This window comes from Anabrus simplex, chromosome 5 (genome assembly GCF_040414725.1).
Source record: "Anabrus simplex isolate iqAnaSimp1 chromosome 5, ASM4041472v1, whole genome shotgun sequence".
NCBI lineage: Eukaryota > Metazoa > Arthropoda > Insecta > Orthoptera > Tettigoniidae > Anabrus > Anabrus simplex.
This window is the reverse complement of record NC_090269.1, coordinates 266,459,276-266,484,252: the sequence shown is the minus strand read 5'-3', so window position 1 is coordinate 266,484,252 and position 24,977 is coordinate 266,459,276. Positions and strand designations below refer to the sequence as shown.

The window sequence follows — 24,977 nt, the reverse complement described above, 5'->3', positions numbered from 1 at the left end:
GGGCGACCGTCTGAATCAGTGACTGAGGAAAACATTGAAGCTGTGAGGAAAATGTTGCAGCAAGAGAGGCAGTTGACATATCGGCAGGTAGAAGACACCCTCCACATCCCTGCACCAGCTATTCATTCAATCCTACATGACCATCTCCATGCTAGAAAGGTTTGTTCCCTTTGGGTGCCCCATTCACTTTCAGAGGAACAAAGGTCACATCGAGTGAAATGGTGCCGAAAAATGATAAAACAGTTTGAAAATGAGACTTCGCGTAACGTCAATAGCATCGTTACAGGTGACGAAACTTGGCTTTACTATTACGATGTCCCAACAAAATCCCAGAGCAAGGTGTGGCTGTTTGAAGATGAGGGTATTCCTGTGAATGTCCGAAAGTCAAGGTCAGTGAAGAAAAGGATGATTGCAGTATTCTTTACTAAACTTGGCATCCTGACTCAAGTTGTGCTAGAAACACAAGGGGCAGTTACTGCGTAGTGGTACAGTGAGACTTGTCTGCCTCAGGTCATCCAGGCTCTCAAGCAGCTCCGTCCAAGGTCACGGCTCAACACTTGGCTCTTGCATTACGACAGTGCTCCAGCACATCGTGCTAATGTAACAATGGATTTTCTTGCCAGATCAGGTTTGACTGTGCTTGATCACCCTCCATACAGTCGTGATCTTGCTCCATGTGACTTCGCACTCTTCCCAGAAGTGAAGATGAAGCTGAAAGGGCAGCGTTTTGCATCCGATGAGGAGCTTCTGGCAGCATGGGATCAAGAGAGTGAAAATGTAACCGAAGAAAAGTGGCAGAGTTGGTTCAGTGACTGGTTTCGACGTATGGAGAAGTGTATTGAGTGTGGTGGAAATTATTTTGAAAAAGTCTAAAGCGTTCACTCACATTGCAAAACTTTCGTAGTGCCCTTTGTACTAGTTCTTTTCACGGTTCAAAATATGCATGAAAATGCCTGTCTCTTTTAATTAAATGTTCACTGAAATCAAACCATTTTAAGCACCAAAATGAGGGGAAATCACCATGAAATCACACCCCTATCAATTTCTTTTAAAACAATGTCCCATGATTTTCAAACACTTTTGTCTGATTCCTGTTACCAATTAGTTAAATGCTCTTGGTGCAAATTTGTGTGTTTTTCTTTGTTTTTGTTATAGTGGAAACAATTTCTCTCCAGTTTTGACTTAGTTAATATATAAATGTGAGGTTCTTCAGTTGTTCAAAAACTAATTTAGGTCAAAATTAATTTACATAATACTTGAAAAAGAATAATTTAATAACAGATGATACCAAAAATTCAACAGACTTGAAGAACTTCACAGTTATGTAATTTATTATGTAGCGATAAAAATTCAACACCTTATCTTTGTAATCACGTACAAGCCTTTGCATGATGGTACTTTTCCACAGGAGGCCTTAGAATCTATTATGATTACAAAATCTTATGAGCCAGCCCCAGCTAGCACTGAAGCGTGTGGTGCCTAGTTCCCTAACCATAGCTTAAGTGTTTAGCTGTCACATTTCACTGGTGCATATCTGTATTGCCTCTTTTCCATTCACTGTATCGCTCAGCCTATTTTCTACGGCCATGAAATGCCTGGTGACAACTACTTTCTTCTTGGTCAGATTTTTTACTGTCTGCCATGAATGTAACTTTTTGCTTATATCTACTTGCTTTGTGCTGCAGGATTTCCAGTATTCTCCACATTTTCAAAAACTTAAAGCTTTTCTGTAGCTGTGAACAAGTGCTGATAAGAACTTGTTGCACTTACAGTCATACTTATTTGATTCACACCACACTTTTGACTAAGTTGCCGATACAGTGTGCAACACTTAATTAATGGGAGTCAGATATTACGAGGGCAGTAACAATCTTATCTATACATACTATATAAAAGAAGCCCCGGGTACATGTCTGTGTTTGTGTGGGCTGATCTTGAGAATCACCAAACGGATTTTGATGTGGTTGTCACCATTGTATAGAGCAGTGGTTCCCAACCTTTGCCAGCTGACCCCCCCCACCTTTCAGATATGGGGGGTCATCCCCCCTCCCCCCTTCCCCCCGGTCGCTTCTATAACCTCTCCGATAAACTGATGTGGAGGATATCCTAATGACACTACATAGTGAATTATTCCATTATTATGCCTTTGCTGGCGAGATGTAGTGTTTACAGTGCACTATGTCTTCTGATATGGGCTATATCAAATTTGTTCCTTTCATTGACCTGTCTGTCTGTCTCAGTCTCTTCCTTGGCTTTGACAGTATGAAAGTGACTGAGGTATGAGTGATGCTAGTAATACCATTGCTTATGCAGCCAGTCCCTGTTATGAATGGTGTGAAAATATCGCTTATAGGGTTGGTTGGTGCATGCATTTCAGTGGGCTTGGCAGACTGATATGTAATAGCAACGGCTGGCTCGGTGAGGAAAGCAATGGGAAACTACCTCACTTCTCATTTCCCTAGTACGCCTCTTCAGTGACGCCTAGGCTATTTATGACAGCTGTTGGCAGAGCTGCAGAGGATCAGACCAGCCTTCGGGCTGAATACCCTACATACATACATACATACATACAATTATTTATGAAAAAATAATATGAAGTACGTGTATTATATCTTTGACATACTAACTTCATTTTAGCACAGAACAAAGAACACACTTTTATAATAAATCCTTAAATTAGTCAACAAATGTCAGTGAGAGGGTTGACACTGTTTTCTCTTGATAAGATTCGGTATGTTTGGTCTGATATTTGACAGAGCACAGCGGAGATCACTTGCAACATCAAGCCGACAGCGCTGCTTTGATTTTATGACACTCAGCATTGAAAATCCTGACTCGCATAAATATGTCGTTGAAAATGGGACAATGACACGCAATGCTACGTTGGCTATTTCAGGATACACTGCAAGACAGTTTACCCAAAAGTCGCCCAGTCCTAATACTGTATTTTGTAATCGTCTTTTAGCTTTGAATCACACTTCAAATCTGTGGCTTCTTTTTGAACATCAATGGCAAACGGATTTCTTGTTAACATCCAGGACCGTTTATCTGACGAGATATCAGGAAAGTAAAAATTGAATTCTTGTGCCAAGGAATCCAAATGTGACTGAATTTGCACCTTAAGTTTATTACGATCATGTTCATTCTTACCTTCACCAAGAAGAAAAATTTCAACTTCAGACTTTAATTCATACAGCCGAGCCAACACGTTACCTTTTGGTAGCCAGCGAACCTCTGTGTGGAAAAGGAGAGTTTTGTGATTGGCTTGAAGGCCAACACAAAGGGCTTCAAACCACCTTGTCTGTAAAGAACTTGTCTTCACAGAGTTCACAATTCTTATAGCGACTGTTAGTGTTATTAAAATGTTGGGGCAAGGTTTTGGCTGCCAGAGCCTGCCTTTGAATTATACAGTGGGTTCCCATGATGTTTGGATTTTTATCTTTGGCCAATTTGAGAAACCCAGAACGTGACCCAATCATAGCAGGTGCACCATCCGTACATACACCCACTACATTTTCCCAGGAATGTCCATGTTCTTGGAACAAACTATCGATGGCAGAAAACACATCACAAGCTTTCAAAGTTGTTTTCAAACATTTCTTCTCCTAAAATTCCACTGTCGACAAATCGATAATATACAATCAATTGACAACAGTGGGCCATATCGGTTGTTTCATTACACTGTAATTATTAAATTAATGTAGTAATGGTCCACCTTTCAATACTATAATATGTAATATTCTAAATTACATTAATCTGAACCATGAAGTTTATAACCTATGTTTCATTACACTGAATTGAAAATGCTGGAGATGCTTTCACCTTCTCCAAAATTTGCATTTTAATGTCTTCTGACAGTTCTTGAAGTCTACGCTTCACTGTATTATCAGAAAGAGTAATTTTAGACAATTTCTGCCGACTCCCTTCACCCAAAACTATATTTGCGGCTAATAACATACATGGCTTTACTAATGTTTACTCAATTGTGTGTGCTTTTTTGTCTTTGGCAATCAGAAGAGCTAGTTCATATGATGCTTCCACTGCTTTCTCATTTTCTTGGTTAAAAGTACCCGATGAATCTAATTTCATACGTTTTAGTGAGTTGAGTTTGGTTGAAAAAAATTCTGTGGGTTTGTCTTTTAAGCCTGAATGATTAGTATGTAAATGTCTCTCCAAACGCACAGGCCTCATCGCATCGTTACTCAGAACACAGTGGCAGATTACGCATTGAGGCTGTTGTATTCCGTTCCGTTCAACGACTGTGAAGCCATATTTAATGTAGTCATCATTGTACAGTCTCGTCTTGGACATCGTATCAATTTTTTAAAAAAGTCACAATATTAAATAACACAATTCACACAGTCGCACTATTACAGCGAAGCATAAACAACACTCACAATAAACAACTTGACAGACACGTCCACTGCAAAAGTATACGAGGCACAGAATCAACAGTCGAAGGTCATGGCCACTGATGGTCTATTGGCGATGTGCTGTCATGGCCATTACCGCTCCATCTCTGATGGGACAGTTGTACTATGCAGCTCTCGCCACTTTGACTGCAAGGGAAGAATAAGGATGTGTAGGGGTGGGAATAGAGCATTCAAGGACGAGCTACCCACAAAACGAGTCTATATGCCACAGAGTGAGAGGGAAGGAGGAACTTCCACTGCATTTGTTGCTTCTGAAACTCCAATATTCTTTGTTCTTCAGAGTTAATGTCGACTCCTGACTGTAGTAACGTATTGCCACTAAGATCTTTGGTGAGAAAATGTCAATGTTTCATTAATTGCTGTGGTTAAACATTAATTAGTTGTAGCCCAAAATACCATTAGGCCTGCATTGAATTTCACGCTAGCCGCAAAAGCCTAACATGTTATATTAAATAAATTTATTATAATTAGCCTACTATTATTGCTTTATCTCCTGTTGTTCTCGCTACTAGATCAATTTGATATAATACCAATATTTATACGAGTACCTCCTTCATGTAATATATTTTGTTTATGAGAAAAACCTTGTACAGTATATAACAATAATACTGGAAAAATAAAAGAAACTACTACATCATTGATGAGTTGAAACATGTCACGTATGGTCATAGTTTACTTTCACGCAAGTAGGTCCACAAAGTGTGCAATTAAACGTGCGTTGAGTGGTCTTGTTCCCACACCTGCTCTCGGGCTTCATTTTGCTCCTCACAACACAGCAAATTCCTTATTTCAACTCCAACCTTGCGGCTCCACAGAGGTTTGTGCCGACAGTTGGCAATTACCAGTGCTTTTGAACGATTGACTTGACGCGACAATCACTTGGAGAGATTCGAAAAATGTTTATTACACAAAATTGTAATATTCCAGTTAAAAAATTAATTCGGAAATCATTTCAAACACACACCCCCCCCCCTCGCTGATAAAGCCCCACGCCCCCCAGGTTGGGAACCTCTGGTATAGAGTATTTACTGAGAAAGTTTTAAATGTATGAGACATTGATCTTTAGTTAAATAGAACTCAGTAGTGGCAATTTTTGTGAAACAAGTCCTAGAAAAGATAGCCAAGCACACTTTCTTAGCTTATGCAGCTTAAACCATCAACAATATACCCCATGCATGAGTGGAAGAATTATTGGGCTTGAGAATAAAAAGCTCCATAGAAATGTTGAGGACGATGTGTACCTATCTGTAAAACGTAGCCCTCACCAAGTGAGGGAGAGGGTGCGTAAAAATAAACCTGTGGGGAGGCACGCATGGTGTTTTAGACCAGGTCATGAAAAGGTAGCACTAATTAAGTAAACACTATTTTTAACATTACAGAACAAGTAAATAATTTTGCCCCACCTTGTAAAAAATATTCAAAGGTATTTTAACAGTACAAAAATTGGATGTTAAACAATTGACGTTCATTCAGCATCATCACTAGATTTTTGACTTTCCATACCGCACCGAACACGTCACTGCCGAGTGTTCTTTGCAGATATATTGCTGGCATACACGGTATCTGGTCTGTTTCTTTTTAGTTGCAGTAGGCACATCTTCCAGGTCCTTCTAGTTCTTGTGGAGCTGCAGAGGGCTGCACTTCTTCAGGCAATCCTAACATTTGGCGAATGTTCCTTCTTTTTTTTAAGCCCCATAGGGAGAGTTTGAATAGCATTGCTTTCTTGCAAATATCTCTCGCATAGCTGTTGACTTAGTTTTTTCAAATAATTACACCTTTGAGTGTCAAACTTACCTTTCGCATGCTTGTGAATAATATACGGATTAATTCCAGTAATGTTCAGGATAGTAAAAAAAAGATTCATTAGCCAACGGTTGGTTGTGCGTGAAACTGAGTAACACTCTTTATTAGTCTTTTTGATTTGTCTTTCCGTATTTCTATCCATGATGAGTTGGACTTCAGTATATACGAAGGCACTAATTACATGAAAAAAAAAAAAAACTGACACATTCTTACTGTTTTAACTGAAAAAATTAAAACTTAACTCATAAACAAGCATACGTCATAGGGGCCATCAGGAGTTTTAGACCGGGTCCATCAAACAATGCACTCAGGAAAATGAGCGTGAGGGGTGAATTGTTTACGCACCCTGATAGTGGGCAAGTCAAATGTAAGATACTGAGGGGATGGAAGTTATTGGCCCGCTATAAACATTGATCTCTGAACCCAGTCAAAAAGACCGTGACGCACCCTCTCCAGGGTCAACATTTTAGTATACAGAAAAAATCAACCGTGTAATTACAAGCCATATTTTCAGATTAATCATGTAATCTTTATCAAAATTGTTCATTCTCTACAATAATCTTATTTTGATGAAAATACCCTTTACAGTGTATAATTTGCAAGTATGGTTTAGGAGTTATTGCTTTAGTGAAAGCGCATGAATGGTTCAAATATCACACAGGGAGAAAGGTGCAATCTAACAGGCAGATGGCTGGAAGAATCTTGGAAAATGGTTGCCCTGATCTGTGTCCGTACATCAGGAGGAAAACAACTGATGTCGTATACATTGAAATCTTATAAGGGGTATTATTACTATAAATTGAAATTTGTTCCCATGCAAAACCTGAGCAGGTTGCTAGTCACAAATATTGTGTGTTCCTACTATCTGCGCACTTTTTAGCGATAGATTTACACCCTAGAGCTGAAGCGGTCGACCTCGGCAATCTTCGAGATTCGTACTGGCAATCTTTGAAACACAAACTATGAATCGCTTATGCATCGCTGTGCGACGTCTGGCGTACACTTTACGTTGTTGTTATTTACACAGCAAAGCCAAACTATAGAATTCACTCTAGGAATAAGATTCGCATCGAGAAATGTTATATAGTGTGTGTGACACAGTTATTGGCTTAAAATAACAAAGATTTAGAAAATTCATATCGATCGATCATATTATCGATTCATACCAGATTTCATTTCCATTCAGTTGGTAGTACTTACGGAACCGGAAGCGTTCCCTTCTTACTCCTCAAACCCGTACACAAATCTATCGCTAAAAAGTGTGCAGATAGTACATTTTTCAATGCCAACTTTTGAAAGAAAAATACATGGGTTATTCATGTATATACAGTATTTGGTTCTATTATTTTGGTCAAGGAGGAAAATAAACCTTTTGTACTGTGTTATAATTTTTTATAAATTGTAAAGTTTAGTGTTAGTAAAAATTTGTCTTGCTATTTCAGGGTGGTCCCAGTGCTCGTTCGTGCCATAAAGTATGTCTTGACCCTGAACAGAGACAGATATTTACTCTTGGCAGGTATCTTGACACTCAGTATCGAACACCTGAAAATCTTAAGGTAAGAATCTGAGATTTATATGTATTTGTATGATTTACTTTATTGCATGCTTTTTTTGTTTTGTTTGTTTATGATATGCTTAATTTTTTAAAGAAGTAATAAATGAAACGGCTGCTTCAAATGTGAATATAACAACTCTGGAAATTTAGATATGGCAGTCCTTGGGTGTGGATTGTGTGGAAGGTTCTACTGGTTTCGCATAGCATAAACACGAAAGAGACAGAGTGAGTTGACCATCCAGTTAGGGTCACAGTTAAAATATAAACTTCCTACCCATTCAGTGCTATATAATTTTGAATAGGTTGAAACATTTTAATTATTATATAACAGTCAATACGGACCTTGAAATATGAATTTAATTTCTTGTACAGTTTGTCGCACAGTAGTGAACTTTCATTCGGGAGATAGTGGGATTGAATCCCACCGTCGGCAGCCTTAAGGAGGTTTTTCTGTGGTTTCCCATTTTCACACCAGGCAAATACTGGGGCTGTACCTTATTTAAGGCCATGGCCACTACCTTCCCAATCCTAGCCCTTTTGTATCCTTGCGTCGCCAAAACATTTTGATGTGTTAGTGAGACGTTAAAGCACTAGCCAAAGAAACAAGAACTTATTATGTTTATATTCTGGACTGTGGAAGCATCACTAGGAATATTAGTATTAAGTTCCAAAATTGTAAATTGTGTGTAGGTTTAGTGTTCACATGGGTTCATTATGAACACTATGCGTACAACTGTGGTCTTAAAACGCACATCTTATAGCTTCTTCTGGGTAGGGTATTGCACCAAAGCCGTCCACCTTGCTCGATCTTTCGACCACTCCTTTTCTAGCATTATATTGTTATAGACTCCTCTAGTTTCAATACAGTCGGTTACCGAGCTCCTCCATTCTTTCTAGGCCTCTTCTCAGTCACTGTATACCGGGCGAGTTGGCCATGCGGTTGGGGGCGTGCAGCTATGAGCTTCCATCCAGGAGATAGGGTTCAAATCTGAATGTCGTCAGTTGTGAGCAGGGTTTTCCCGTAATTTCCCATTTTCACACCAGGCAAATGCTGGGGCTGTACCTTATTTAAAGCCACGACTGCTTCCTTCCCACTTTTGTAGCTTATTCTTATCCCATCGTCGCCATAATACCTATCTGTGTTGGTGCGCCGTTAAACAGATTCTAATTCAGTGACTATCCATAAATATTTTCTTGGAATTCTCTCCTGGCATTCTCATCATGTGTTCAGACCATTTCAGCTTTACTATGTCCAATCTCTTAATGAAGTGTACAAACTCACGCTCTTCTTCTTATTTCCTCATTTCATATTCTATCTCATCTTTCTTTGGTTTCGCTTGTCAAGGTCCAGGCTGTTGAAGCATAGTTCAATCTAGGTCTGAAATAGGATGAGTATGAAATATTCTTGTACTTCATTGGCACATCCTTGCTCCATACAGTGTCTTGCACACTGGTAGAAACTTGCTGATTGCTGTATTTAATTTCTCCATCTAACATAAAATTTTCCATCCTGTGATGACATGCTACTCAAATATTTAAAATCTTTCACTACTTCAAGAGGTTAATTTCTTATATCACTCCCCTGGCTGTTCTGTTACCTCTCATCACAATCAAAGTCTTGGTTTTCACAGCACTAATCTTCATTCCAAAATGTATCTCCTCATCTAGAAAATTCATTACCATGTCCTTTCCATATTCCCAATACTTTTCCATCATTTGACATAATGTAAATATTGGATCAAGTGTGGACCTGCCTCTTCTGAATGCATACTGTTGTTTTGCAAGATTTCCCCTGTACTCTATTTCGTATTCATTTATCCAAGATTCTTTCGAGGATGTTAGCTGCATGACGGATCAGGGTCATTCACTCCTGTGTAGTTTTCACAGTGCTTTCTGTCTTCTTTTTTACAGATAGATATAATGACCCATTTTGTCCACTCCTTTGGAACAGTCTTTTCCCTCCATGTCACTCTGTAGAGTCTGTACGGCCACTTTAGACCAATTACTCCTGTTGCATTTATCATTTCTATAGTGACCTTATCAATTCCAACTACAATCAAGAAGTTAATATAAAGAACCACCTAATTGATTAGGTGGTTCTTTGTATTAACCTCTTGATTATACTCATCGATACGGTCATGAAATGGACAACTTGTAATAATTCCAACTATGTTGTAAAAGCTGCTCAAACTGTCTTTCCCATAATATATTCTGCTGCTGTGTTATTATTTCCTCCTGTTTATTTTTAATCAAGTTAGCATTTTCACCTGGGTTTTTCTTTTTCTTTTTTTTTTCCTTGTTTTCCTTTTTTTTTTTTTTTTACCACCTGTTGGAATAAGATCTTTCTGCTTCCTGTTACTTCTTGCCGAGAATCAGTGAATTTTTGCCAGCACTTCTTTTTCTCTTCATGAACCACTTTGGAGCAATCCTTCTTGCAGTTCCTATATTCTTTCTTGCATTCTGTAGCTTGTTTTTCAGTCATTTCTTCCATGAATGATCCTTTTGTAGGACTGTAACCTTTATATTGACATTCCACCAGGGCGTTTCTTGATTTTTCTTCCTTCCTGACACTCATCCACATGTCTTTTCTTCAGATTCATAATGTCTTTTAAAGTATGCCCATTCTTCTTCCATCCTTCAATTATCTTCTTTTTTAACTCTTCTTTTATTTCCTTCTCCTGCAATTTTCACACCCTTAGCATTATTTGTCTTATCTCTGTCATCTTTTGTATATTTCTCATCTTTGCGACCACAGCTCTTTGATCTTCGAAAGATTCATTTGGGAGAGCTGTTACCATCTATCAACACTTTTCTGTTCTCTTTCTCAGCCAAGATATAATCCATCAGGGTTTTGATTTTATCATTCCAGCTCTACCTTATCTTTCTGTTTTTCTTTTGAGAGTTACCAATAATCAACTCATTTCATCTACAAAAGTCTGTCAGAATGTCTCCTGTCTTGTTTCTCTTGCTGTATCCAAATGCTCCTATTATTAGATCCCTGCACGAATGCGGATATCTGTGGATAAATCCGTGAAGTTAGTGTCTTGGCAGATACAAACTGTGTGATAGTGCGGATAATTTTGTTAATTTCTAAATAAGGAAGTTTATTGATTTTCACTCAGGTATCCTCTTGTGTTTGCCTGTGGTTAGGTGACTCTTGACATAGATATGAAAGGATGGTGATATATTAAGTGCTTTGAGACCATAAAACCATAAATCAGACCTAAGTGTAACTGGCTCTTGCTCGCAGTTAGTGGAAGGAACAAAGGTTCTAATAGAGAACCACTCTGTACGTCGGTAGTCGCAAGAGGAAATTCTTAATAAACCTGTCACTGTAGGGGTCTGTTGCCAGGTATCAGACCCATTGTATTATGTTAACAGATCTATCCGTTTCAATACCTTCGGTGTAGTATAGTTCAATATTAACAATAAATGCGGATGTGGATGAAGGAAGCGCAGATGTGGAGTGGATGCAGATAATATTATATATATCCGCGCAGGGCTCTACCTATTATCTCTTCATCTCCTTTTCTTCATGACCTACTGGGCATACATGTCTGCTATGATCTCAACTTATTTGTCTTGTGTATGACTTTCCAGATTTTAAAAGTATTCCTCTATACCTGTATTTCTTGTTTGTGGAGCATACTCTTAAATTATACCTGTTACACCAGTTTCAAGTCTCAATCTGACGTACATCACCCTGTCATGTATTCTTTCCACCAACTCTAGGGATTCCTTTAGGACTTGTCTATTTATGAGGCCTACACCATTTCTGGCTTTTCTTCCTCTACTGTAGTATTAAGTTGTATACTTTCTTCAGTGTCCTCTCACCCTTTCGATTTGGTCTCACTTCCCTGTCTTACCCTAAGGAGTAGACAGGCTGAGGACATGGGAGTGTAAACAATATTTCTGACACCTATTGTAGGATTAATTAATACTTAGTAATCATAAGATTTACTAGAAATAAATCATCTGTCCTCCATGAAGGCCCGCAATATATGAGTAAAAAGGAGTAGCTTTATAACAATAACAATAATAATATAATTAAGAAGTTTTCAGAAAAACCATAGTTAGCCACATATTATGATCTCCTATATGAAACTGAATAATTTGTAGAGTGTAAAGATCTGCAACGAGATTTTTTTCCACTTCATAAAACTGAATTCTCAAGTTTTGGAAGGTAGTGGCTATGTTCTTCGGTAGGGTACTTCTGGATCCAAACAGGAGGCCTCTGACAACCCACTGACTAAGAGGAATTTTATACTTGGCTGACAGATAGGTAGACTTGGTATATAAATTACTTACTTTCCAAAATTAACATCCTGAGCCTATTACACGTCCCATTCGAACTGAATGGTAAGATCTAATACCATAGCCTTATTCTCTTTATTATTGACAGCACTGATGTCCACTCTTCTTGTTGAATTGTTGGTAGAGATGCAGTGAATTTCTTTGTGCACCTCCCATCCCTGCTGCATCAGGGCTTGAACAATTGATGGCCTTACTCGATGGTGACGATTGTTATGTAGTAATTTGGTGCTCCTGCAGAACCTCAGCACATGTCCAAGCGTTTCGGTCTCGTTACAACAGTCTTGGTGGCAGTAGGTTGAGCTGAAAGTTGTGCTGCGAACCGATCTTGCTGCACTCATTGCATGAAATTTTTATTGCACTTGTTTATTCTAAAGAGAGAAAGGTGACTTGCGAGATATCCAGGATTTTACTTTCAGGTGATCAGCATACAAAACTACTACTGTCCCCGTAGGAGGCAATTGACACCACAACTAAACTCTTGCAGCTTTATTCCATTGGTTATAGGGGGAGGACTTTCTTTATTGATGTTCAGTTTATGGAGTGCCATGTTCTGCTTGTCGGAAAATTTTCATTCATGATGCAGCTTTATGTCCTTAATTGGGAGTAAGCAGTTGCTGATATTATACTGTTGAATATTAGCCTCCTATTCAGCACAGTGTATCCCCACATCTCTGAATAACTTTGGACTGTATAACTTGGAGTTTGATGTATCATCAGGTAGCATCATTACTACTTCAACCAATCTTCTCATTTATCGAGATCTTTAAGAAAAGTGCTCGATAACTGGAGTGCACACTGTAGGGTTTATATCAATTCTGGCCAATAATTTTTATTTTCTGTTCTGGTTTTACAGTGTAGTTTTAACTAAATTGTTTAAATCAGAATTTAGGACTTTTTTTTTACCTTAGTTCAGTTAAGAGAAATTTCGTTATTGAAATCAATTCCTCGATACTTGATTTGTTCATTATTTGACGTTACTGGTGGTGATTTTTTCCCTGAACTAGTTTTAGTTTCTTTAGGATAATAGATTTACATTTTTTTGTTGGTTAATATTTAGACCTATTTCTGTGAAGCTACTTTTGGCTATATTATGTAAAATTGTTGTATCTTGTTTGGTTCTACTGATTATTGCTTATATCATTAGCGAATGCGAAAGCAGAGAATAGTGGAATGGCTTCTGATAAGATGTAGTTGTGATTATTGCAGACGTCATTGTTAGTAATATTATGTAATGTGTTATCGATGACCAATTTAAAAGGAAGGGGTACCTTATTCTACTTTACATTTAATTTCTGTAAGTTTTGATTTCTTAAAATCTGCTCCTACTTGAATATTCTGCGAAAGGACAGCTGTAGTAAGTTTACAAATCTTTTCTGGAATTTTAAACTGGTGATAACTGGTGGTCTGATATGCCGATGCCCAGTAGAATCAAATGCTTTTGATATGTTGAGAAAAATAACTCAAAAAATCCTTCTTGTAGCGCTTTGCATCTTGAAGGCAACCATTGACAAGAAGGCATTAATATGGGTTCCAGGCAGTGGCATAAAACAAAGTTTGTATGGATTTAAACTGATGTGTGCATGTAGCTGAGCGTCTGACACACATTCTCCTGACCACAGAGTATAATAGGTCTCCATCCCTTGATGTCATTTACTTCTCCTCCTTTGTTTATTAATATCATGCGTCCCCTTTCAAGCTGTGAAGGTACAAAAGAGAACTGCAGCATCACATTAATGAGCAACATGAGGATTCTGGTAGCCTAAAGATGTCTTAAAATATGAACTGTTACATGATCATGGCCAGGTGACTTGTCAAAGTTTATGCTTTGAAGCACCTTATGTATGTCATCTTCACTAATAGTATTATCAGCAGGTAAGTGAATATTAATTTCTGTATCTGGGGTTAGGAGGATTATTTTGACACCCAATGTATTATAATGTAAAACAATTGCTAAAAGGGGATAATCAATATTCACTGATTATTGCTATATCATTTCCAAATGCAAGAGCAGAGAATAGTGGAATGGCTTTGGATAAGGTGAAGCTGTAATTATTGCTGACGTCATTGTTAGTAATATTATGTAATATGTTATCAGTTACCAATTTAAAAAGGAAGGGGTACCTTGTGCTACTTCACATTTAATTTCTATAAGTTTTGATTTCTTAAAATCTACTTCTGCGAAAAGGACAGCTGTAGTAAATTTTTGTAACGTTTTCTTTGAAGGTTGTACCGTTTCATTCTTCTTATATGCCCAGTACTTCTTCATTCGTTCTGATCATAGTGTTCTTAATTTGTCTGAAATCTCTACAGGCCTTCTGTGCATCATTTTAGTTAAAAATTTGCAATTCTTAAGAAGGGTGGTAATTTTATTCTTGTTCTCTGCATCTGTAATTTCAAGTCCAACTGTTTTGAGATCCTCTTGACGTTCTTTGACCTAATGCCCTCCTGTCTTTTTTTCCCAGACTTCTCATCACTAGTTGTTGTTAAATCTTGTTTGCTGGTAATCGTAAGATGTGGAGGAAATAAGAGATTCGTTTCTTCTTCATCGTGCTGTTAACTGGGTCAATCTCGATAGTTTCATTGGGAAGGATTCTCCAGACTATAAACCAAAACAGATTACGTTCATGCCATCCTACTCTACGTATCGCCTTAGACATTGCTGGTAGAGGCTACAACCCATTTACAGAGTAGTAAAGACTGTGGGAAGCAGCAACGGAGATGCACCTGCACAGTATGTTCTCGAATGCCAAACTTCCAAATGGATTCCAGCTACCACGTAAAACATGGTCTGCCCTGAACAGAATAAGAACAGGCCATGGCAGATGTAGAGACATGTTGTTTAAAAGGAACAAGTTGCAGACACCCGCGTGTGACTGCGGAGCGGCACAACAAACCATACACCATATTGTCAGAGAGGATTTTTTGATGGCAACTCCTGAAGCAATACAGTGGATCAATGATCTTGATATTCAGTTATAAGGAGTCTTGTCTTGTATGTAAATATGTATATAATTTATTTCTGTACTCAACTTGAATGTATGGGCCATACGCTAAATAAATCCAGACTCCTTCAACCTGGTACCTTTTGTATATGGAAGTTTTGATAATTCTTCTTGCAGTTTTGAGGAGCTAATTGGTTCTTCTTACATTTTTAATTTGGAACAACGTTTCACAACTGTAAGTGACTTTGGGAAAAGTTACAGTTTTGTAGTGTTGGATCTTAGTGTCTATTAACAAGCATTTTTTGTTATAAATTGACCAGGTTAGGAATTGTGCTTTTTTCATTTTGTTTATTCTATTTATTCATGTTGCTTTCTCAGTTAACTTGTGGATAATGATTTCTCCAAGGTATTTAAATTGTAGGACTATGTTAATTTTTTGATCATTTATGAAGACTTCATTTTTGTCAAGGGTTTTCTTTGGCATGATCTCAGTTTTCTCAAAGGATATTTGTAATCCTATTTTTAAAGCAATTTTCTGCAGACTGGTGATCTGAGTATGGACTTCTTTTATGTCAAGGGCTAAGAGAGCTAAATCATCTGCAAACCCTAGCTAGTTTATCCCTATTGAGGGTTTTGCTCCAATTTTGATTTAAGGTGGGTTTTCTTTTTGCCAAATTTTCATGCTGTAATTTAAAGTCACATTGAAAAGCAGTGGGGATAATCCATCACCTTGTCTGAGGCCTGTATTTATTGTAAAAGCATTTGACATTTTTGTCCTGAACTTTACCGTTGAAATTGTGTTGGTTAAATTTCAATCATTTTTGTTAATTTAGGATGATGGCCATATGATATGAGGATTTTTAAAAGAGTGGATCTGTGTATCCTATCATAAGCCGTTTTGAAATCTATGAATGAAATAGGCAGCTGTTTATTTCTGTATTTGTAATATTCCTTTATTAGTTTCAGGCTGAGAATTCGGTCTGGGTAACTTCTGTATGGGCGAAATCCTCCTTGGTATTCTGCAAGTTGTGGTTCCAGACTGGATTTTATCCCATTGTAAATTATGTGAGAAAATTTTTTGCAAGTGCAGTCCAAATAAGTGCAGTCTTCTGTAATTGTCTGGATTAGTTTTATTTCCTTTTTTGAATAATGGATGGATTACGCCTGAGGTCTAATGTTGCGGGATTTTCTCTGTGATCCACATTTTGACTAAATGCTGATGTAGAGTTATGATTATTGGTTTCCCTGCATTTTTCCAGATTTCTTTGAAGGCTAGGTCTTCACCACAAGCCTTATAATTTTTTAGTTCCTTAATTGCGAATGCTACCTCATTGATAGTTGGAGGATCTATTAGATCTGGCGTGGTTAAAATGGGGGTGTGTCAGTATTTACAGGGTGTGCACAAATGATTGGACCGGTTTCAAAAAATTTCTATTTATTATTTGTTGTAACATTACAAAATTATATCGACAGGCAGAAAAACTCACAAAGTTATTTATTATGAGCCTACAAGTGCTCGATATGTGCTCCATAAGTGACTCTACACACATCAACTCTATAGTCAAGTTCGTCCCACACCTGACGTATCATGTCGCCTTCAATTTGACTAAAGGCATTGATAATGCGGGCCCGCAGTTCTGTTAGATCAGCCAGTAATGGTGGTATAAAAACTGCGTCTTTCACATAACCCCATACGAGGAAGTCACAAGGGTGAGATCAGGAGAGCATGGAGGCCATGACACGAGAGCGTGATCTTCATTCCCGATACGACCGATCCATCTTTCTGGAGGTCTGCTGTTCAGAAAGTCACGAACATCAACATGGAAATGAGGTGGAGCACCATCCTGTTGGTAAGTTCATGCTATCGGTCTCCAACTGTGGCATGAGCCAATTCTCCAGCCTGTCCAGGTAGATGTGCCCTGTAATGGATTTTTCAGCGAAGAAGGGACTGTAAACTTTAAATTTCAAGATGGAACAGAAAACATTGAACTTGGGAGAGTCACAAACGTGCTGCACACAGGTATGGGGATTTTTAGTCCCCCAAATTCTTACATTGTGCCTGTTAACTTTACCACTCAGAAAAAATGCTGCCTCATCACTGAAGACAAGGTTGTCACAAAATTCATCATCTTCCATACGCTCCTGAAAACTTGTACAAAACTCAAAACTGTTCACTTTGTCAGCCGGCGACAATGCTTGGAGCAAATGAAAACAGTAAGGGCGCATCTGCAATCTTTTCCTTTCGACTTTCCAAATGGTCGAGAGGCATGTTCATTTCCCTGCTCGCTCGAAAAGTTGACTTTCGCGGGCTACGTTCAAAACTGCGTTGCACACGCTCAACTGTTTCTTCAGGCACACTAGGCCAGCCTGTTGATTTTCCCTTGCACAGATATCCCGTGGTTTTAAACTGTTCGTACCCTCGGCGAATGGAGTTGACGCCGGGTGGATCTATTCAATACTTTGTTCTAAAGTTTCGTCGCATGGTTGTCACAGATTGGCTGGAATGAAATTCCAGAACAGCATACACTTTTTCACTGTTAGTCACCATCTTGGCAATTGTTGGAGTCGAGGACACATCATGTCTGCCGGATGTTGCAACTGTTGCGCTCTCGTGGGCGTTGGGGGAAGCACAATGTATGGACGGCTATTCAAACAAAACAAAACAAAACTTTGAGGGGTACTTGCTTTACAACATCGAACACCATCACCATATCTCTAAAAATCTTTATTCGTCCACTTATGTGCTGGCCATTTGACAATGATATCTTGGTACCTTCTTTCTTATCCCAGTTGTGTGTTGAAATTGCCAAGGAGAATTTTAACGTGTGATGTAGGTATGTTGATAAATGTTTGATCCAGGAGATTCCAGAATTTTTGTGTTGCTTTATCCTTTATTGGCAGAGCTTCTCAAGAGCTCAAAATCTTACGCGTGCATATTGAGGCGCAGAGACTCCGTGCACTGTGCATCGTTCCGACTCTACTCAGCTCGGCTTGACTCGGATAGTGTAGTGCGCTGAGAACGACTAAGCGTTCGGTGATATACGGCTTGTTTATCAGTGAAATAGATAAGCGCAAGACAACAACATAATAATGGAGCAACCTGTTTCAAAGAAAGCAAAGACTTCTGAAAGTCCATTTCAATCGAACTGGGAACTTTCGTATTTCTTTGTCAGTCATGACGATAAAGCCAAATGCTTAATCCATGGGACAATAATTATGTGATAATCAAAAAGATCTATTTGCCAATACAAAGGCTTTGCTCAAATTCTACGAGAATTTTTCGAAGGAAAATTTTCCTAAGCTGCATCGAGAAGCAGCTAAGATTATTTCTATGTTTGGTTCCACATGCATATGTGAAAGGTATTTTTTCCTCCTTTGACTTGTACGAAAACTAAATTGCGTGCGAGTAGGCCTACTTCTGATTGTAATTTAAAAAAAGCTCTCAAATTGCTATCAGCCGGTCCCTTGTTGCAGGCATAACTGGTATCATTGCAAATATAAAGGAAAAGAAGAGCTAGAGAAGATATATTGTCTGCTCAAACCAAATTGAAAGAAGTGTTTTAACACCGGTAACGTTTTCCCATACAACAGTGTCACCGCTCACCGCACATAAACATTTCGCAGTGAGGAGAGGATCAGCGAGGAAGGTGGAGAAGGCGACGACAGGCAGAACGGGTGAGACAGGTGTAGGGGAAGTGGAGTGGGTTTGCACTCTGGTCAACCAAGTGAAGTCGTCTCCTGCACCTTGTGCTCGTGCACTGCACGGTGCATGCTCCCTGAGAGGCCCTGCTTTAGGGCGTTATTTTTCTGACTAGTGGGAGCATGTACGTTGATATTGTGTAGATTTTATTTGCAGATTTCAGAGTTTGTGTTGCAAGTCTGGGGGACTGAGATATAAATTCCATGACTGAATCTAAGTTTTTGAGATTTATTAGAAATCCATGACGGACAGTTTTTCATCACTCGTTTTCCAGGGATTCCTGTATACTTTCGGTACCCTTGTGATTCTATTGGATCTTGATCACTATTTCTTATTTCTTGAAGGGCCATGATTAGAATTTTATGTTTGTCCATGATGTCATTGACAATCTTTAATTTTCCAGTTTGGCACAAAGAGTTGACATTGTGTGTCAAGGAGGAAGATTTGTTTAGGTTTAATTCTTTGAAGTTTTTTGTGTAGATTCTGGCTGTTGAGGTTCCAGATGCTCCGATCCATCATAATCTTCCAAATGACAGCCCTCCGCATCCGAATGCTGTCTTTTCTACAATATATGATTGCAGTTGGTGAAGTTATTCTTCAAAAAACTTTTCATGGTTGACTGTTCAAAGTGTCACCTTGAGATGAGGATAAATCGTAGAGTTAAAATTCTAAGTGTTATATAGAAAGGTGAAGATAAGAGATGATTTTATGAAATTGTAAAGAAGGCTTTCTGGCTTCTTTCATCCTAGTTGTTCAGGACTGGGAGTAGGCATTTCCTCTATACCCCACAAACGTTATGGTTTCACATTGGAAGAAAACATTGAGAATAATTCGAACCTACACTTGAACAAATATGATTTTAATGGGTGTTGATCATTCAACTCTATACTTGTCTTACACTGAATGTCAACACACTCTTATTTTATAAATTTTATCTGTTATAATTTATGTCTTACGTTAACTTTATAACTTTGATGATGGCATCCAGTAAGACCGAAACTAGTTTCAAATATATGTAACTCTTTTAGGTTACTCTAAATGAATATTGAATAGGTGGAAACCTCTAAGCTCTTGTTTTACATGATATTGCTCTTCAATACGGAACAATGTGAAATTTATGACCTATGACCCAATGTATTAACAGATTTGACCATATTTTGGCTCGATATTGGTCAGTATGGACCCAAATCATCACACACAACGAGTTAATGGTCCACCCTGTCAATGTTCAATTTTTTTTATTAGAACATAGTCTTATTCATTTTAAACTTCCCTCAGGTGAAGGTTGCCACAATGGACAAAGCATAACAAATGAAATTATAATTTTGGATTACATTTATTACATTATTCTCATAATGCCTTTAAACTACAAGAGTTATAACACGTAGCAATGATTGCTGAGTAATGAGATGAAACCTCACAAAGCTAACATTGTTTTCGTCAACAATATTACAAGAACCTGCAAAACATCTTTACCTTTTAGAACCCAGGATGATGATTACAATTATTATATATTGTTACAAATCTAAAAATTTTGTCCTAAGATACATTCTTCTTAATGATTTTATTTTTTGTTTTTGTAACCTATGGCTTTATTGGGAAGTAACTCAGTACAAAATTGATATCTCAGACAAAAGAAATATACAAATAACAGTAATAATGAACAGATGTATTAGGGAACAATCTTGTTTCGTCTTGTTTCTGGCTATCCAGTATAAGGCTGGTAAATTGCCATATTTTTGTTGAGTTGGGTTGAATCCTGTGTGCTGAAGTAGGTGTTTCAAGTCTGTCACTGATCCAGTAATTTTGCAGATGGTATATTTTGATTCTAGCTAGATGTGCAGCTAAGCAGTCATGTCCTGTTTCCAATCTGAAGATCGCCACTGCTTATTTCCTTGGCTTGCTTTTGTCCCATAGGTCTCTTTTTCTTTTCTTTTATTTTTAAATGTTGCTGTGTCCATTCATGAAATTAATGTTTGACTAAACACTTAGGAGTTTATGTAATGTAGCACCAATATGATGTGGACGAAAATAAGATGTTATGAACTTACTAGCTGTAGTACCCGGCATTGCCCGGATAGTTTTTGAATGTTTACCTTTAATATTTGTATTACCAGTTAGTTAAGTGTGAAGAGAATGCTTATAGAATTCTTTTTGAGATGTTGATTTTACGACTTATCATGTAGTTTTAGAGTTATTTGGATGTATCTGACTTCAAGTATTAGATTATTTAATTATCGAGTAAACACTAATCTCGGTCATTTTATATTATTTACTTTTAAGCCCTTCTCAGCTCCTGCCTCGATGGAGGCTGAACGTGGACATAAACGCTATCCACAGCGTCACAGTTCGTATCAGCGACACATAAACAATGGATTTCGACATTAATATTGGTTATTTTCCTTATTTTTGCACATCAGCCCCTCTCATTCCCCAACACCAGCGGGGGCTAGGTGTATCTGATCTACACAGTAATGTTTTCTGCATAGTAAGTCATGTGTAAACCAAGTTTGATTGAGAGATATGCTAAAACATACACACATACATCCTTAAACTGTCCCTTTGGACGTTTTCAATTTTTTGCCAGTTCTCATCCGCCTGCCGAGTAGGACTGAGCTTTATCTTAAGCGGCATTCAGAGTGTTACAGTTCATCTCAGCGACCCCAAAAACTATGGATTAGACACAAATTTCGGTCGTTTTCGGTTAATTTTTACATTTCGCCCCTACTTTAGAGGCTAGGAGTCTCTTACCACTAAGGTATATTTTTCCAGACAGTAGGTCCAGTATACACGCATGCATCCATTCTCTCGGTCATTTTCGAAATTTTGTTTTTCACTTTTTCTCACCGCTATGCGAAAGGAGGTAGAAATTGGACTTCTAAAAAATTTGGAGCGTCATTATTCATCTCAGCAACCCCGAAAAGAATGGATTCGACACTATTTTAGATTATTTCTACATCTCATCCCGTCGTAGGCATGCTAGGGTTGTCATACCTCCACGCAGTTTGTCTCCTGAAAATAAGTCATAAGTGACCAAGTTTGTTTGAAATTGTTCCCGTAGTCCCGAAACGTATGGATTCAACACTAATATCGGTCATTTTCAGTCTTAATTACATTTCGTCCCCTTATCTAAGGCTTCTAGGGGTATCTTTCCCCCTTAGTATTTTTTTTCAGGTAGTAGGTAATACTTGTATTAAGTTCTGCTGACAGTTACACTGGAACGTACAAAAAACATCCTTAATCTCGGTCATTTGGATATTTTCTGTCCATGACTCCTTCTCACCCGCCTGGCAATTGGAGGTCAACTTGGACTTAAACGACAACCGGAGTGTCACTCCTCATTTAAGCGGCCCCTAAAACCATGGATGTGACATTGTTTTCGATTATTTTATATCTAACTCCCTTCCTAACCACCCACCTCAAAAGGGGCCTTAATTTGGACTTTAAAAGTCCAGAGTGCCACTATTCATCTCAGCGACCCCGAAAACTATGGATTCGACACTATTTTCGATAATTTTATATACCTTCCCCCATTCCCCGATGGGGGCTGAACTTGGTTTAAAAGATTCCGGAGTTACACTGTTCATTTCAGTGGCCCCGAAAAGTATGGATTGGACAATACATTCGATGATTTTTATATATCAGCCCCCTCGCCCCCCAGCTTCGAAGGGCGCCTGGGGTGTCTTACCCTCACGTGGTTTGTCTCATGATACTAAAATTCCGGACTGCGCGACCCCAAAAACTTTGGATTCGACACTAATTACGATTATTTTTATATATCACTCCCCCTTGCCCCCCACCCTAAAGGGGGCTGAACTTGGAATTAAAAATTTTCCGGGATGTCACTGTTCATCTAAGCGACCCCGAAAAGTATGGGTTCGACACTATTTTCGTTTATTTTTATATATGCCCCTAATGGTTCCTGGGGTGTCTTACCCCCACGTGGTTTGTCTCCTGATACTAAAAATCCGGAGTGTTACTATTCACCTCGGCGACCCCGAAAACTGTATATTTGACACTAAATACGATTATTTTTATATCTCACCCCTCTTGCTCCCCGCCCCAAAGGGGGATGAACTTGGACTTGAAAAAATCCCGGGGTGTCACTATTCATCTAAGCGACCCCGAAAGTATGCATTCGACACTACTTTCGATGATTTGTATATCTCACTCCTTCGCCCCCCGCCCCTATGTGTTACTGGGGTGCCCTACCTCCACGTGGTTTGTCTCCAGATATTAAAATTCCGGAGTGTTACTATTCACCTCGGCGACCCCGAAAACTGTATATTTCACAGTAAATATGATTATTTTTATATATCACCCCCCTTGCTCCCCGTCCCTAAAGGGGGATGAACTTGGACTTTAAAAAATCCCGGGGTGTCACTATTCATCTAAGCGACCCTGAAAGTATGCATTCGACACTACTTTCGATAATTTTTATATCTCACCCCTTCGCCCCCCGCCCCTATGGGTTCCTGGGGTGCCCTACCCCCACGTGGTTTGTCTCCTGATAGTAAAAATCCGGTGTGTCAGTATTCATCTCAGCGACCCCGAAGAGAACTCTACATTCTCAGTGACCCCGAAGATAACTCAACATTCTTTTCAATAATTTTTATATATCACTCTCCCCTTTTCCCCCACCCTAAACGGGGCTGAACTTGGAATTTAAAAATTCCCGGGATGTCACTATTCACCTAAGCGACCACGAAAAGTATGGACTCGACACTATTTTCGATTATGTGTATATATCACTCCCCCCTCGCCCCCCACCCCAAAGTCGGCTGAATTGGACTTTAAAAAATTTCCAAGTATCACTATCCATCTCAGCGACCCAGAAAAGTATGGATTAGACACTATTTTCGTTATTTTTATATGACCCCCCTCGCCCCCCGCCCCTAAGGGTTTCTGGGGGTGTCTTACCTCCACGTGTTTTGTCTCTTGATACTAAAAATTCGGACTGTCGCTATTCACTTTGGCGACCCCGAAAACTATGTATTCGACACTATTTTCCATTATTTGTATATATATCACTCCCTCCTCGCCCCCACCGCAAAGGGGGCTGAACTTGGACTTTTAAAAAATTCGGAGTGTAACAATTCATCTCAGCGACCCCGAAAAGTGTGGATTCGACACTATTTTCGTTTATTTTTATATATGACCCCCCTCGTCCCCGGCCCCTAAGGGTTCCTGGGGTGTCTTACCCCCACGTGGTTTGTTGGTTTGTCTCCTGATACCAAAAATCCGGAGTGTCGCTATTCACTTTCGCCACCCCGAAAACTATGTATTCAACATTATTTTCGATTATTTGTGTATATCACTCCCACTCACCCCCACCCCAAAGGGGCTGAACTTGGACTTTAAAAAAATCGGAGTGTCACTATTCATCTCAGTGACCCCGAAAAGTGTGGATTCGACACTATTTTCATTTACTTTTATTTATGACCCCCCTAAGGGTTCCTGGAGTGTCTTACCCCCACGTGGTTTGTCTCCTGATACTGAAAATCCAGAGTGTCGCTATTCACTTTGGCGACCCCGAAAACTATATATTTGACACTATTTTCTATTATTTATATATATCACTCCCCCCTCGACCCCACCCCAAAGGACTTTAAAAAAATTGGTGTGTCACTGTTCATCTCAGTGACCCTGAAAAGTATGGATTCGACACTATTTTCATTTATTTTTATTTATGACCCCCACTGCCCCCAGGGGTGTTTGGGATGTCTTACCCCCACGCGGTTTGTCTTGTGATACCAAGTCATAAGAGTATCAAATTTGGTTGAAATCGCTCCAATGGTTTGGGAGGAGATGTGGCACAAACCCACCCACCCACATACATACAATGACTTTTATATATATAGATTAAAATACATAGTACCGGGCGAGTTCGCCGTGTGGTTAGGAGTGTGCAGCTGTGAGCTCGCATCCGGGAGATAGTGGGTTTGAACCCCACTGTCAGCAGCCCTGAAGATGGTTTTCCGTGGTTTCCCCATTTTCACACCAGGCAAATGCTGGGGCTGTATCTTAATTAAAGCCACGGCTGCTTCCTTCCCATTGTCGCTGTCTTGTACTACTACTATAACATTCTATTCTTGTTTGTGCTGCCCCTTTTAACAAGCTTAAAGATGCATAATGGAACAACCTCGTCTTATGGTTTTGGCATGAAATAAAAACGGTACGGATCCAAAAGTCCTGTTGTGACATTAAATTTGTGCGAGTCTGCCAGGTTG

At 38.9% G+C, this 24,977-nt stretch overlaps 1 protein-coding gene across 1 annotated transcript in view; it reads left to right on the top strand.

Annotated features, from left to right (window-relative positions):
* The window catches only part of muskelin (muskelin 1), a 231,598-nt gene that overhangs the window by 67,086 nt on the left and 139,535 nt on the right, over positions 1-24,977 (top strand). The window contains exon 7 of the mRNA XM_067147381.2: positions 7,679-7,792. Within this exon, the coding sequence (XP_067003482.1) occupies positions 7,679-7,792 (114 nt within the window). The remainder of the gene's footprint in view (positions 1-7,678; positions 7,793-24,977) is intronic.